This window comes from Alexandromys fortis, unplaced genomic scaffold (genome assembly GCF_014885135.2).
Source record: "Alexandromys fortis isolate MF-2015 unplaced genomic scaffold, M_Fortis_MF-2015_v1.1 scaffold_45, whole genome shotgun sequence".
Classification (NCBI taxonomy): Eukaryota; Metazoa; Chordata; class Mammalia; order Rodentia; family Cricetidae; genus Alexandromys; species Alexandromys fortis.
Genome location: NW_026067926.1, coordinates 7,931,374 through 7,948,598, shown reverse-complemented (window position 1 = coordinate 7,948,598; position 17,225 = coordinate 7,931,374). Strand labels below are relative to the sequence as shown.

The following is a 17,225-nucleotide window of genomic DNA, read 5'->3' as shown; positions in this document are numbered from 1 at the left end:
TGTGATTTTTTTTAACAAAAAAAAAAAAAAAAAAAAGGAACCTAGGATTTGGAGCTGTGGGATTTGGTGCAAGTGTTGGGTCATTTCCTGAGTATTGGTTCCCACTCTGAGATGTATGTCCTCATCTGTAGAATGGGAGTTATGACCCTGCCTGGCTGAGTTATCAGAGGCTTAGGTGATGAGATTTGCGTTGCCCTTCCTACAATATTCTAAGTTATCGGTGTCATTATTGCAGCTATTAGTCCTCTGAAGGGCGCATTCATGCTCGTGAACTCCTCAAGGGACAGGGCTGTATTTAACTCTCTGTACAGTCCTGGGCACACTGCAACTCCCTGGCCAGAGTCAGCCCAGCCTACTCATATAATAAAGTTTCGTTGGAACACAGCTACCACCACTCACCTGCCATTTTGTAGTTGGGTGTTTCCATGCTTCAGACTGGAGAATTCAGTGCTTTATGCACCTACTGTTTGTCCCTCTGGTGAAGATGTCTGTGAAGCCCTGCCTTAGAAGTAGTATAATACTTACAGATGGCAGGTGCTTGGTTTTTTTCTCTTTATGTGCACACACACATGCATGAGTGTGCTTGCTGCTTGCTTGCACATGTGTGTGTGTGTGTGTGTGTGTGTGTGTGTGTGTGTGTAGAAAACAGCTTCAGTCTTTGTTCCTCTGGACACTGTTGTAGAACTCACTCATCCAAGACCAAACTGCCTCCATCTTCATGAGATCAATTATGTCTGATGCAAAAGTCCATCATGATGTGGCCTTGGACTGTGGCCATTTCTGCATTGGAGGGTGGTCCGTAGACTATGGCTATTCCTGCATAGGAGGTGGTCTGTAGACTGGGGCCATTCCTGCATAGGAGGGGTCAGCACAGTTATTGCACTCTCACCTGAGTATCTAGCAGGCTGTCTAACTGCATATGGCCCGGGGGGGGGGGGGTTCTCAGGGAGAGAGAATACAGGCTGGGGAAGTTTAACATGGAAAGGATCCATCTGTGTAGCTCTGAAGCCATCATCTCTGCTGGGTGCCGACCTTCCAGGTGCTTTAGGGTCCCCCATGCTCCTGCCTATAACCCTTCACCCATGATCTATAAGTAAGCCTAATAGACTCCTTGGTTCCCCAGGGTGGTTGTTGGTTTGTCACTGATGTCTTATGAAGAGGGACTAGATGCTTAAGTCCCCCAAGAGGAAGTATTTTTACAATACTGTCCATGAAGCAGGGTCTCTCACTGAAACCAGAATTCCCTGATTAAAGCCCAAAGATTTGCCCATCTCTTCCTCTCCAGTCCTGGGATTATAGACACACATGACCATGGCCGGTATTTCTACATGGGTCCAGAAATCCAACTCAAGCCCTCATGCAGACATTTTACTAACCGAGCTATCTCTCCCAGTCAGCATGTAATGTCTTTGAACCCTAGATCTTCATCCACTGTGTTGCTGTACATCTGTGAATAAATCTCTTTCTGCCTCTGGACCCATTTCTATAAGTTTGCAGTTTACATGGAAGCTTCATAATACATGGGAAGCTTTGGGGATATTTAAATTTCTGAAAGTCACCAGACTTGCTGACAGAGTAGAGAAGAAGGTAAGGGCTGTGGGTTTGCCTGGCTGAAAGTCTTGCTCAGACCATGGTCTGGCCAAATATTAGCCTGAGAGAGATAGTATGTAGTCTCATTGGCTCTAAGAAAGCAGCTGCTGGTTGAAAGGAAGTTTTTGTTTCCATTATAAATGTTTATCTAGCAGATCTATGGCCCCAAAATTCAAGGTTAACTGAGACAAAGGATAATTTTAGATTAAAAGAAAGGAAGGGCCATAGACAGTGTAGAGTCCCCCGTATGAGTGACTGGGTTTTCCTGTCAGAGCGCCATGACCCCAGATCCTGGAGTATGTGAAGTGCCATCCATGGAGTGTTCCTGGTGAGTCTGTTAATCAGCTAAGATGCCAAGGGACTCTGAAGAACAGTGGGGACAATGGCAGGAAGAAGAGCCCATGTCTTACCTAAAGGGATGAGCTGCCAATCCAGTTTACCCACCATTCCCGCTTCAGGGTGTGACAAGGGTTTCCCTCAACAGTTGCTATTTGGAAGGAAGCCAGAAATTGTTCCCGTGAACCTTCCACTTGGTAAATATTGCCAGTGAATCTGATGTTAGGTGTTCTCCCAGTCAACTAAAATTGCTTGTCTATAACCTTCACTGAAAACCAATCTAGCTCTGACTACCCACAATTCAATTTATTTCAGGGACATTTGGGTGGTGATTCCTAAGTGCCCACCATGCTTTGATGTCTTACAGGTTTTAACACGGTCCCCCTCTCATTCTGACCCATTTTATAGAGGAGAATATTGAAAGGTCATGAAGTCCCAGGGCTGGCGTTTGAACCTGCAGGGTTACTGCTGTGTCTTCCTCTCCTTGCAGGATGTAGGATAATGACATCCCTCCACATACACACACACACACACACACACACACACACATTGCTTGATGATCAACTTGTCGTGTATCTCTCCTGAGCACAGCAGACAGCCCGGCCCACCTTCTTTGCCCGAAAGTTCGAAGCCATAGTGAACCAGGAAATCATTGGGCAGCTGGACTCTTACCTGTACGGCAACTATCCTGCGGGCACCCCGGGCCTCCGCTCCTACTGGGAGAACGTCTATGACGAGCCGGACGGTATCCACAGCCTCAGCGATGTGGCACTCACCCTCTACCATTCCTTCATCCGCCTGGGGCTGAGAAGAGCCGAGTCGTCCCTGCACACGGACGGCGAGAACAGCTGCAGGTGAGCCAGGTGCTGAGCTGGGTCGCTGGCAGAGCAAGATGCTAATGCCATGCTTCTCCACTGCCTACTCCCCGTGCCCACCACGCGAGTCCCTCCACGCTGTGCTAACGCTCTGCTTCTTAGCCTCCTCTTATTCCCGGGACACAAGCAGTAATACCGACCCTGATCACATTCTCCCTCTCTTCCTCCCTTTCTTCCTCCTCTCCTTCCCATCAGACTGTCTTCCTTGGTTTCTCTCTTTTGCAAACAATACCTCGCTGTGTCACCTGGGCTGGCCTTAAGCTCACTGGGACCCTCCTGCCTCAGCCACCACGTCTGAGATCACAGGTGTGCACCACTGTATCTGACCTCGGGCAAGGTGTGAACCCCTTGGACCCTCCGTTTCTTCATACGTGAGATAAAAAGAAAGCACCCAAGAGCCACCTCATGAGTGAATCACGGTCCTGGTTTTAATAGCATTTTACACGCTGAGGTGTTCAGTAGCTTTCACGTGATTTTGATGCCCTAGTGGCCCTATTAAGCCATCACAATGGCCAGAAGTGAGTGTTCTGGTTAAGATAGTGTCGGCAAGCCGCCCCTCTCATTGCTGTTTCATTGTGGCTCTTTATTTAGTGTGTCCACTATCATTGCATAGTTTACCCTTCCCGGTCATTAAGGCCATCCAGTCCTGCCCTGGACGCTTATATGTGTTCTGGTGTGTGCGTGCGTGCGTCCATGTTCATGGGGCCAGAGACCAATGTCAGGTGCGCTCTCCTCTCGCTCTTCCCCTCATTTTTCCCACATTTCTTTTTAAACTTGTGCCCCTGTGTGGGTATGGGGCATGTGCATGGGAGTATGGGTGGCCATGGGGGGCAGAAGAAGGCATTGGGCGTCCTAGAGTTAAAGTTTTAAGTTGTTTTGAGCTTCCCATTCTGGGCACTGGGAGCTGAGCTAGCATCATCTACAAGAGTATGGTAAGCCCTTACTGCTGAGCCACCTTTGCAGCCCACTGTGTGTGCATGTGTGTGTGTGTTGGGTTTCTCATTGAACTTGGTGCTCACTGATTCAGTAAGACTGGCCAGAAAACCCCAGGGGTCCTCCTGTCTCTACATCCCCAGTGCTGGCGGTACAGGCACATGCCACAGTTCTGCCTTCTTTTTTTTTTTTTTTTTTTTTTTTTTTTGGATTTTTCGAGACAGGGTTTCTCCGTAGCTTTTTGGTTCCTTTCCTGGAACTACCTCTTGTAGCCCAGGCTGGCCTCGAACTCCCAGAGATCCGCCTGCCTCTGCCTCTGCCTCCCGAGTGCTGGGATTAAAGGCGTGCGCCACCACGGCCTGGCACAGTTCTGCCTTCTTATGTGAGTACTAAGGATCTGAACTCGGGTCTTCACGCTAGCATGGCAAGCACTTTTACCAACCGAGCTATCTCCCAATCCCTCTCTGGGGTTAAAGGGCTACTGATACTCCCACTTCTAACCTCCCGCAAGCCAAGGGACATCACCTCCAACAGATCCATCCCATGTGGCTGCACCAACCCAGTATCAATGTCAGTGAGTGTCTTTTCCCCCTGGTAAGACTGTGGGAGAGTGTAAACCTTGGAACCACAGACTGTCTGCCCAGTATACAGCATTGCACCCCAAACCTGGGAGGCAACTGTCCTCCCAGACCATCTTAATCATGAGCATCCTAGGACCTATAAGATAAACGATCTTAGAGGAAATTCCAGAAGACACTCCCGATTTATTTAGGGTTGTTGAAACTTTCTCCTGGTACTTGCTTTGGAATGAAGCAAGCCATCCAGTTGCCTCGGGCCCAGAATCCTTTGGCTTTTCTCCTTCATTTTTTATTGTGATGGAGCTATTGTGCCTTGCCGTGGGCAAAGCCTTGTATTTATGAATCGGAGGCTGGGAATAAATCAGGACAAAAGACCCTTATCCCAAAAAGGCAAAGGAGAACGGATTGCTACCCGTGGGGCATCTAGGGAAACAGCAAGTGCCTTTCATCTGATCTGGGCGTTTCATGCACGCTGTGCACTTCCAGGCTGTGCTACAACCTTTCATAAAACACTGCGTATTGATTCATTTTCTCATTATAAAGTAATGCATGTGCTCTGCAGAAATGTTTGATAGAGCAGATTCAAACATACGAGAACAAGGAAATAGAGGCCACTTCCGATCCACCATGCAGGGATTGAGATGCCAATATGTTCCTGCAAAACCCCAACTCAGATGCCAGTAATATAATAGTACTTGTGAATCAGCGTGAGCCCCACAGGGGGTGCTGTGCACGCCAACCTAGACCTCTTAAGTTAAGTGAACTTGCAAGTCAGCATGAGCTCTGAAGGGGGAGCTGTGCACACCAACCTAGACCAGAGCCCCATGAACATGTGAGTCAGCATGAGCCCTACAAGGAGCATGGTGCACACCAGTCTAGACCACCTGAGCTCCATGCAGCTACAAGTCAGTACAAGCGCTGCAGGAGATAACTGTGCAGACCAGCCTAGACCACTGGTACTACTTGGTTCAACTCCAGCCCAATCCGGTCAGACTCTCAACTTGAAGTTGACTACCAAATCACCGGCTCTTTCAAGGCATTCAGAAATCCAAACGTTGTATGTTGCTTTGTTTTTTTTTTTTTTCTCACGCTCACCTTATGTAAATACGGAGTGAGACAAATGTTCCCACTGCATTCTATAAATTATCTTACTGCCTCTTGGCGCTTTCCCTTTCCCTAGTGAAGTTGCTGTTGCCATTACCTAGGGATGGAGTAATGTGAAAATAAGATGCAGAGGGCTTTGTGTTACATCTCAGGCGGCATGGTCCTCAGATGTACTTAGGAAGCAAGCACACAGCTACAGGGAAACCTAGATATTCAATCACTCAGCAAGCATTGCTTGAACACCCACTGTGCACCAGGCTCTTTGTTGGGCATTGAGTATTCACTGCTAACCCAGACAGACCTGACCTCAAGGTCATGATCTTCACCTTCTAGTGTAAAGATGCCCAGTTCCTAAGTGCGTGCGCACACACACACACACACACACACACACACACAGTTCAAGACTATCAGCAAGAACTGATGTTCTGCTGAGTTCTGAGCTAGTTCTCGTTGAGCAATAAAGCAAAGCACAGCTCACCATACACTCACAAGAGGAGAGGAGCATCCCCAGCAGAGAGAATGTCCTATGCAAAGGTCCTGAGGCACAAATGAGCTCAGCACACCCAGGAGCCCAAAGTAAAGTACCCATGGTCAGCTTGGGCAGAGGGGAACAAAAACAAGTGGAGAGAGCCTTGTACTCAAAGTTAGTGATTTGAGTTCAGCTGCAAGCAGTGAGCACAGTGCTTGTGGCTCATAAAGAACAGCCAGTGTGACGACAGTGATTCCTACAGCGCCCCTGTGGAGGCCTTAGGAAGACTTGGGCCAGCCTCTGGCAGTGCTCTGTAGAGTAGGAGTTGGAGCCAGACAACAGGAACCCTTGGTGGAGATGGCTTAACGGGGGAAAGCACTTGTCTCACAAGCATGAAGACATTTGGATCTCCAGCACACATATGAAAAAACGGGCCCTATAACACCTGTCTATAACCCGGCAATGATGAGAGGGAGCAGGAGACAGATGGAGCCTGGAGCCTCACAGGCCCACTAGCCTAGCCTAAGTGACAAAGTTCCAGGCCAATAAGAGACCTCATCCCAAACTGATACCTAACGCTGTCCTCTGGCCTTCACAGGCGTTCTACACACACACTCACCAACAGCCTTACATGTACACACTCATGCAAAAATACACAGAGAGAGAGAGAGAGAGAGAGAGAGAGAGAGAGAAACAGAGACAGAGACAGAGACAGAGAAAAGGAAGGAAAGGCAAGCAATAAAGCAACAGATTACTCCAATACTCGGCCTTCGCTCGTGTTCTTGACATTCAGCAACACTCAGTATGACTGACTGCTCCTTTCTTGAACTACTTTCTCCCTTTTTCTCCTTTCACTCCCAGGCAGCCAGCACTCCTCTGTCTGTAGCCACACCCACCTCACAAAAGAAGCGCCAACAGTGCATTAACTGTGGGCTGCTGGGACAGTACCTTGTCACAAAGAGAGCAGGGCTGGGAACTGGTCATCATTTCCTTCATGCTCACTCGCGAATCAGCGAGCCCATCTTCCTTCCAGTCTGAACCTGCCTCTCTTCTGCATCTGCAGCCACCTGCAGGGCAGAGAGGGTGGTTCTGCAGCTCTTGACTGGAAACTGTTAACTGAACCACAATGACACGGGCTCGACAACTTTGGTGGCTCCCATCTGTCACCAATGACTCATCTTCCCACAGGCTAGCCTAAACATGCTCTCATGGTGACCCCCAAGAAGTCAGGAAGGTGGATGCATGGGTGGCAAGGCCTGGATCAGACCAGCCATGGCATCTCTACACTTGCTATTGGCTAAAGATGAGCCAGGAGGTGGGAAATGGACCCTACACGCCCGTGCAGACAAAGCTGTAATGTGCTCCAGATATTGGAGCCGGAGTGCAAGTACCACACGTGATCACTTTCATTTAAACTCACTAAAATTAAGCCAAACATGGTGACCCACATCTGTAACCCCAGTGTTTGGAAGTGGAGAAAAGAAAACCAGGAATTCAAGGCCATGTTCATCTATGTTAGATGCCTACCTGGGATGCATGAGGCACTGTCTGAAAAGAAAAAATAATAATAGTAAGAAGGCTGAGAAGATGAGGAAAATGCTTGCTAGTCAAGGGTGAAGACTTGAGTTCAGATCTCCAGAACCTACATAAAAAGCCAGACATGGCAGCATGAACTAGGCACCCACATAAAAAGCCAAGCCAAAAGCCAGAGTGAACCCTTAGTCCTAGCTCTAGGAGGCAGACAGAAAGATCCCTGGGCTTCACTGGCCAGCTAATCTAGCTAATTGGTGAGCTCTGGATTCAGGGAGAGACCCTGTCTCAAAAAATAAGTTGGGGAGTTATAGAGGAAAACACTGTATATCTCCTCTGGCCTACACATACACACACATTCACGCATGCACACAAATTAAACAATAATAAATGAACTAACATTAAAAATTGTGCCCACGTTTTAAGTGCTCAGCAGTTACTGGTGGCTACTGTGTTGGGCAGCACAGGCACCTAACATCTCCGTGAGAAAGCACTGCCGGACACTGCCAGACACTGCAACAGCACAGTGTCCAAGGCATCCCACCCGCCCGCCATGATCACATCTAAAGTGGCGGCACGATCCGTGAAGACCCAGCAGTCTGAAGATGAGGCAAGTTCTTTCTGCAGAGCCCCAGAGGCATCCCAGTAACAAGGCAGTGATTTCGAGAGACGTGTCAACATAGGAAGGAGGCTTCCCAGCCATTCTAATTGAACATAAAGACTTAAAACTCCAGATCCGAAGTAGAGGGAAGTTTGCGCTTAGCAGAGAAGGGACAGTGATTTGTGGAACGCTGTTATTAGGGAGCCACAGTGGCCTCTTGTCGCTGTGCAATTTACACGCTGCAGAAGTGGCAGCTTTTTATTTTGCAAGTGGAGAGTTGCTGGTCTCCAGGGCTCCCTCTTCCCTTCTGCTTTCTGCTCCCCGCTTTCTCCTCTTTGCTAAGCTTTCCAGCCCTATCTAGCCAGCAAAACTGTGCAGACCAAGGGCATGCAATTTAAAATAATCTTACTATGGAAGGCTGGGTGTTTGCAAATGTATATTGGCAGCAATTTTTAGAAAAGGAAAAAAACAGTGTGGGTTCATCAACACCCACTTAAGGAAGGCAACAAGAAGATAAATCAGTGTTTCTGACAAGCTTGGGTACCAGATGAAAAGAGTTTTAGAGGTGCGTATGTGAGGGAGTGAATGAATGTGAATTCCAAAGGAATAACAAATATTTTACAATCTGTCATTATCCATCAGTAGATCACTGGTTCTGTAAAATACCGTGTTGCATGACACGTATTATACACAGACACACACAATCTTATTATCAGAGAGGAGAGTTCCCAGGAAGTCCAACAGAGCAAAAGCATAGCATATATGTTATGATCCCAGCTGTATAATAGTTATGGGGTTGGGGAGATGGCTGTCAGTAAAGTGCTTGCCCTGTGAGTGTGAACATGAAAGTTCCGTTTTCCAGAACCTGCATTTTAAAAGCCAGACATAGTGGCAGGTGCTCTGTTATCCCAGCACTGGGGAGGTGTATGGGGCTCACTGGCCCTAACTAGGCACCATGTCTGCAGATACCTGCATAGAAAATGAGGCTGCAGAAAGAGGCAGCAACAGAAGTGTTCAGGTACCCAGCACTCAATAGATCTCTGTGAATTGGTGTTATTTATGGGAAGAGGTATCAAAGCAGCGATTTCTTTATTGTACTTTCCTACAGTCAGCATGTTTTACATTTATATCTTGGTTAAAATAGAAGTTATTTGCAACTGCTTAGACCCTAGATTCAGAGACAGCAGCTTTCAGACTGATGTAGACTATGGTAAGTGTTAGCTAAATAGGGTCTATTTGAGGAGCTAGACCACTGTGAAGTGTGGGGAACCGCATGGTGACACTGCACACCTCATACCCTTGTCCCGTGTTTTTAGGTACTACCCAATGGGCCACCCAGCATCTGTCCATCTCTACTTCCTTGCCGACCGTTTCCAGGGCTTTCTGATCAAGCACCACGTGACTAACCTTGCTGTGAGCAAACTGGAGACACTGGAGACGTGGATGATGCCGAAGAAAGTCTTCAAGATCGCAAGTCCCCCCAGTGATTTTGGGAGGCTTCAGTTTTCTGAGGTAAGAGGCCAGACAGTGTCAGTCTTAATTGTCTGCTGAAGCTCTCTTGCCAGGCTCTGTGCCTCATCTGACACTTAGAGTTGAAAACAGAGAAAGAGGGTGTTTGTAGAGCCCTAAAGATGAGCTTATTCTGCTCCTGGAGACAATTTCCCAGTCGCATATACTGGAACAGTATATATCATAAACAGTGCAAACAGAGAGGTATAATGGAATGTCAGTGTCTTTGAACCGAATCAGCCAAGAAGCATGGTCTGTTGTTTTAGGGCAGATTTTCTTACCTTAATTTTGCATCCCATCAATTGATTTCTTCTAAGTCTGTTTTAGTAATGAGTCAGCAACAAGGCAGCATTCTCATAAAGTCATGGCATTAGTACCATTTTATGGATTGGGTGGGGCTTATGGACTTCCAACTGTTTTCTAAATAACTGCTAAGACATGGGAAAATCACAAAATTGATTCCACATCTCGCTGGCCACAAATCTCATGCCTCATTTTATATTGTTCCCCTTATTACTAACACAGGGGCTAGCTCCTATACTTTAGGAGTAGGTGGGCTGGTGGCCATGTAATTGGCTGGATAGATAGATAGATAGATAGATAGATAGATAGATAGATAGATAGATAGATAGATAGATAGATGAAGCTGGTTGGTAATTAGGCAGACTGCCAAACAAATGGATGGAGGACTGAAGCATGGGAGTATAGGTGGCCATATAAATGGACAGATGGGTTGATGGGTGACAGATGGACAGACAGATAAATGATGGAAGTGTAGGCAATAGGATGATGGGTGATGGGTACATGGATGGACAGACAGATGCATAGATGAACAGATAGATGACAAATGTACAGACATGTAAATGAATGTACTTGTAGGCAACAGGATGGATGGATGGATGGATGGATGGATGGATGGATGGATGGATTAGACAGAAGAATGGATAGATAATGGATGAGTGGGTGGATAGATTGGGGAACAGAAATGTCCAGAGACGAATAAGTAGGCTAACTGCAGATGTATGGATCCATAAAACGTCACTCTCCTCTACTCAAATAACATCAGCTTTTGGGAATGTTTTGGGCTTGGGAGATGGCTTCCTGGTAGATGCTTATCACATCATCCCTACCTCCAGGTCCAGAAGGCCCCACATGATCTGGCTAGTGTTTGCCTCTCCACTCTTGCCCAATACTGTACCATTTCTTGCTCATAGTTCCTGCATCTTTGTCAAACCAGATGTCCTTATTCCTGACTTGAACTTGTCATCTCCCTTTACCTACAGTGCTTTCTCCCAGGTTGTCCTATATTTTCATCTTTTTTTTTTTTAGTCATTCTGCTCTAAATCCAAAGAGGCACCTTCAGAGACTCCTTCCCTGACTACCCCCGCCTTATGTCACAATAACAGCATTATACACTGGCTACATCTTTAATTGCCTCTTTTAGAATTTACCTTATAAATGTTATCTTGCTGATTTATGAACGTATCTTGATTGTACACCAGAAAGCTGGAATGCTGGATATTGTTGAATGAATGTGTCTGTCCCTGGGGCTAGGAAATGCTGGAAGGAAGAGGAAGTATGATGGAGCTTCATGACCCTCACAAATGAGTTTGAGTGCCAGGTTAAGGTTGAAGAGTGGCTTTTGATATGCAGAGACTTGAGGGGCTGGGAGCATGAGGGGAGCGATCTCACCTGCTGTGTTTCCTGGCTGGTCCTTCTCCACTCACTGTGGGCCTGTCTCTTTGCTTTGCTCCATGACTGAATAGATTCGCTGTCAAACAAGCAAGGAGGAGTTTCTTGTAAACTCGTGTTTTTAAAGAAGGTTCTATGGGGACTGACTGACTCTGAGATGCTGTGGCAGCCAGCTCCATAAATTACAGGAGTCAGCAGGGCAATTAGATGCTGCACCAGCTGGACTCTGCTCTGGGGTCCCAAGCAGCCCATTGAAGACATTAATGTCCCATTAAAGAGATGAATGCCTGGTGGCCAGGCTTTCCCTGTTTATCAGACTGCTGTTGGGTCACTGTGTACTTCTGGCAATGACAAGAGATTGTTGGCCATCACATGGCTAGTAATTTGTGAGTGTTCTCACAATGTATCCTGCAGCCCTGGTGAGAGGACAACCAATTCTACCATTAAAACTGCAGGCACAGAAGGCAGAGGCCCTAACGTTATATGTAGAACTTTTCTAGTGATACTTATTTAATGACTAAGGTACAGGGTTAAACGAGAAGGAAGGAAGATCTAAAACAGGCCATTTATAAGCTCTGTAAGGTCACCCTTGATATTGATATTAGCATGGTCTCAGGATCTTATATAGAGGCAGATGGTCAACTTAGATAAATTTCCCTAGCATGATGGTCCTTGCCATTGATTGGAGAAAAGGGTGCTCACCAACGACCTACAATATACTTGATTCATGAGAGACAGCAGTGAACCAGACAAAGTGTTCCATCACAATGGATGGAACCGAATTCTGCTGGGGCAGGCAGACAAGTAGTGGGTGAAGGAGAAATTAGTTCATCTCATGGCAAGTATGTCAGAATGAAAGGAAATCTGCTCACATGGTTGCTCAGGCTCAGGAGGCTGGTGGAGGCAATCACTGATAGGATGTCCTTTGGGAGGCTTTGGAAAATAGATCAGATTCAAGCTAAATCTTGTGGAAGAGCTATTTCATCCATGGGAAGATCTAGAACATTCTGCGTAGATAACAGAGCACAGGAAGATGTCCTGTGATTCTGGGCAGGGGTTTGGCATGCTGAAGAAGAAGCAAGGCCAGTGTGAATGAGATGGAGAGACGAAGGTAAAGGGGTTAGGAGCTAGGAAGCACTATGGTAGGCTTGAACTTGAACATTTATTAAACATAAGCAAGAGCCCATTTTGCAGTGAATGATTGTAGACTTCCACACTATGGCAAAGTGGAAATAGCAGACATAACAGATGTGACAAAAACGGGACTGCATGACAGGGTGACTCCCTCTCCTCACACTCTGGGAAGGGGGCATGTAGCATTCTTCGTGCTCCTCAGTTTAAGACAAGATCCCATTTTTTTTTTTTTTTTTTTTTGCGAGCTGCTCCACACTCTCCAGCTGAAGTGACTCTGTTTGAGAACACAGATGCCAAGGTAACTGTCCACCTCCACTCCTTTAGAAAATGCAAGAGCAGTGCGCTAAAGAATTCCCTGAGCAGTTACGAATTCATTCTGCATGGCCCTTGCATAGCTTTGGGACTATTCTTCTTTCTGTTAGTAGTGTTACAAGAGTGGCTGCCCTGATTATAGGTTAATAGAGAAGTCCACCTGCTCAACCCTTATCATTAAGTATGTATTCAAGTTTGAGGTAGGTAGCTAGGTATAGGTAGGTAGGTAGGTAGGTAGCTAGGTATAGGTAGGTAGGTAGGTAGGTAGGTAGGTAGGTAGGTAGGTGGGTGGGTGGGTGGGTGGGTGGATGGATGGATGGATGGATGGATGGATGGATGGATATGCAGACCGATAGAATGACCAGTGAATGACAGAGTAGTACACAGATACTTAGACATGATGGATCGATGGATGGATGGATGGATGGATGGATGGATGGATGGATGGATGGATGGATTTCTTGGTTGATGATATACAGAATAATATATAAATGAGATATTGTTCCATGGGCCATATATACTGTAAAATAAATAATTAATAGGTAGTGCATATTGAAAGGAGATGGATGGATAGGTAGACGTATGGACATTTGGATGGATGAATGGATGGATGGACAGACGGACGGGTGGATGGATGGACATACAAATAGATGATCCATTACTGATAGACTTCTTGGACTCCAACAGCAAGTTATTCATTGTCTCTGAGCCTCAGTTTCACCTGCACAATGAGATGTTATTCTCACAGAGGAGACTATTACATGAGCAGGTATTTGCAGATGCTTACCTCATGCCTGGCCAATGCAAGCCTTCAGTGTTAACTGTAGAACTGTGTGTCCTAAGTGAAGAATGGGCTTAGTAATTCCAGGCAAGAGCACAGAGAAAGAAATTCAGCTACTGTTTGCTGTGCATGTACAGAAACTTCTCCAGTGGACTTATATAGCCACACCTTCATCTCAAACTGCACACATGAACACATGCACCCATGAGAGAGAGAGAGAGAGAGAGAGAGAGAGAGAGAGAGAGAGAGAGAGAGAGAGAGAGAGAGAGTGAGTGATTGTGTGTGAGCTGTTTTACCTATGTGCAGTTACTTCAGTATTACAATGTTACTCCTATTTGGGAGAATCCTCTTTTTGTTAGTAAAAAAGACACCTCTTTTAATCTGATCTAAGTCATCATCATAGCTCAGTATTAAGGTTCTACATGGCTAATTCACTTTTTTGTCAAGCAATTTATTTGCTTATTAGGAAACATTGCTTTGATTGGCCCTGTTGGGGGAACAGTAGAGGAGTTGAGATCCACACAGAGCAGGCTTTCTTCTCACAGACATTACAGCAGGGAGAAGTGATGTGTTAAAGTGTTCAGGGGACCCTAAGGAGACCTCTCAGATAAGGGCTGTGCACAGGTATGAGGCAGTAGGACATTCCATTCAGAGAAGGGGAGAGGGTGGCTTGGTAGGTTAAAAGGGCTAGAAGAAGCGCCATATGGAACAGAGTTGGTAGATGGTGGTGGATGATAGGAATGCCTGGGGACCACGGTGAGGGGTTAGCTCAGACCTGAGTAGTGAAGCAGCACATGGCAGCTCCCTGCTTCTTGAATGCAGAGTAGCTTAAAGGTGGCAGAGTGGAGGGAGGAAAGCCAAGAGGCTTGCCCTGCAACCATCTAGCTGGATATAAGGCATGTCCCCTCTCTGGGGTCCAGAGAAGAATGCTCTGGAGAAGCCAAAGCCAGTTCTCCATCCTGCAGTGATACAGGTTGCACCCTGTTTCCAAGCTTCTTGGTGGGTTACTCCAAAGCCAGATCTCCATCCTCATGCATAAAGAGCACACCAAATGCAGGTGTGCCACTTGTAGAATCAGAGGCCCAAGAGGAGCCCAGGCTCACCAGCGGAATGGCAGGCTATTACTTGGAATGGTATGCATGATAGTGTTTATTTGAACTTGCATTTAATTCATGGGTTTGGAGTTTGAGTCAAAGCACACAGCACGGTTTAGGCACAGAGAATGCCAGATTAAAGAAAGATTTGTAGGCTTTAGAGTCCCAGTCTGAGCAGAAGTCCTATGAGTTCTGCTTATCAACTGTGTAACCTTGAGTCCCTAAAGACTTGGACCTTCAGTCTCCTCATCAGTGAAATGGGTACATGCAACCATGGACCTTCCTGGGACCCAGTAGTTTCAGAATGTGTTCTCCTGTTTCAGGTTGGCACTGATTGGGATGCCAAGGAAAGGCTGTTCCGGAACTTCGGTGGTCTTTTGGGTCCCATGGATGAGCCCGTGGGGATGCAGAAATGGGGGAAGGGGCCCAATGTGACTGTGACTGTTATTTGGGTGGACCCTGTCAACGTCATCGCAGCCACCTATGATATCCTGATCGAGTCCACTGCGGAATTCACACACTACAAACCCCCTTTGAATCTGCCTCTGAGGCCTGGGGTCTGGACAGTAAAAATTCTCCATCACTGGGTGCCAGTTGCAGAGACCAAATTCCTTGTCGCGCCTCTGACGTTCTCCAACAAGCAGCCCATCAAACCAGGTGAGTACTCTCGGGGTCTTTGCGGATGAGTGTGTCCCCAACATGGAACGTGAGGCTGCCTTGTATCCACATTGGGGATGTTTTTTCTTACTTTTTTTACCCTATAGTATGGGCTCATTTCCTCTCTGTTCACAGAGACAATGCCATCTGTGTGGGTATTTCTCAGCTGGGAGCCCTCTGGTCTTCCACAAGGCATTGCTCATGTTTAAGACAAGATGGGGACTAATCCTAGACACACACTGAGTTTTAGCATGGCTTCTTGGCTGTTGGCACACGCCTTTAATCCCAGTACTCGGGAGGCAGAGGCAGGCGGATCTCTGTGAGTTCGATGCCAGCCTGATCTAGAGGAGCTAGTTCCAGGACAGGAACCAAACAGCTACGGAGAAACCCTGTCTCGAAAAATCAAAAAAAAAAAAAAAAGAAAGAAAGAAAGAAAGAAAAGAAAATAATATTTACTGCTGGAATTCTTCTCATAAAAAAATGTAAGGCCCTAAGTAAAAAGGAGAAACCACACACTGGTGGTAGATATTTGTTCCCCAAAATATACTCAAACAAAAAACATAAACAAGAGTTTGGCAGACTATGAGCCCCAGTCAAATATGGTACCTATGTGTCTGCCTTAGGGCTTTGGTGACAGACTCCAACAGTTGAGAGGGAGATAATGTGGCTTGAAAGGCTCTGAAGATGGTGACTGTCCTTGGCAACTATAAAAGGGAGAAACAAAGAAAGTATGAATTCTGCACATATGTATAATTTAAAAAACCTTACCTTTGTTAATGATAAGAGATAGTAATGGAAATTATAGGCAAAAAGAAGCTCCAGAGTGGGAAATACCTGTGTGCCTGTGATGGTTGGGCAGTGTCCTAGGGCGGGTCAGAGATGCAGGAGCATATCCAGGGCTCCTGGGAGATGAATGTGTAGGGTAAGTTTGTGGGATGGGTGACCCCCTTCTCCTTGTGTTGAACATACACAACCTATCACACGGGCAGAGACAAAGGAATCATAGCAGAGTTGTTCACAGTAACACAAGACAAGTTCCCCACACATAAGAACAGTTGTGGTCCGCTTCCACAGTAGCATCCCATGTTGTGGAGATAGCAGGAAAGGCTAGCTACATGCAGCCATAAAGCATGCCGGACAAGGAGAGCTGATCACAGAATAAGCCATACTTAGGATGACTTTCCTTAAGCTTCAAAACCAGGAAAGGAAACGATACATTAATTTTTCAGGATTCGTGTCTGAGCAGGAAGCTAAAACAGAAAGAAAGATTACTAACGTACGCCTCTGGCCATTGCTTCCCAATGTGTATGGAGGAGAGAGAAAGGGACACCAACCCCCTAATGGTCCACTTGTGGCTATTCAGGGCAAAGGGTTTACATTTGTATTTCTATTTTTCCTCCACCTTCTTTTGTCAGTAAGACTTTGGAAAGTTTTGTTTTGTTTGTTTGTTTGTTTGTTTTGGCTAAATTCTTACCCTCTGGATGTGACCACCATGGATGTGACCACTGTGGACTGTTGGAGCACATCTTTCTAACATCTTGACAGTGTTTTAAATTACAGGCACAAGCCTATGTCCTAAAGCACAGGAAACATGGTTAGAATGCCATGGTATATTCTGTACCAAACCTCGGTCAGTGTGTGCAAGTTGACAGCCACAGGGATTCCACAATGAAGAACCACAGGCTGTTCCTTCCTGGACACAGTAACTTCTATTGCCTGATGATGACTTTGTTGCTGCAGAAAGTGCTACAAGGAAGATTCTGGAACATGAAATTATATGTGCCCAGGCTCATAAGAAAGACTCATAGAAACAGGATTTCTGAGTCTCCCAGTACAGACACCCCTCAGTGTCTATAAAGAACTGGTTCCAGTTACTTCCTTGATTATAAAAAAAACTAGAAATGTACTAGCCCTTTGTAGAAAATGGCATAGTATTTGTGCATAACCTGTGCACTTTCTCCCGCTTACAGTAGACCATCGCTAGATGTCTCTTAATGCCTAATACAATCTGGATGTTTACACACCTCTGT

General features: G+C 46.3%; 1 protein-coding gene across 1 annotated transcript in view; it reads left to right on the top strand.

Annotated features, from left to right (window-relative positions):
• Xylt1 (xylosyltransferase 1) overlaps nucleotides 1-17,225 on the top strand; it is a 296,492-nt gene that overhangs the window by 269,729 nt on the left and 9,538 nt on the right. Inside the window, exons 9-11 of the mRNA XM_050143246.1 lie at nucleotides 2,518-2,780; nucleotides 9,333-9,528; nucleotides 14,862-15,195. Coding sequence (XP_049999203.1) covers nucleotides 2,518-2,780; nucleotides 9,333-9,528; nucleotides 14,862-15,195 — 793 coding nt within the window. The remainder of the gene's footprint in view (nucleotides 1-2,517; nucleotides 2,781-9,332; nucleotides 9,529-14,861; nucleotides 15,196-17,225) is intronic.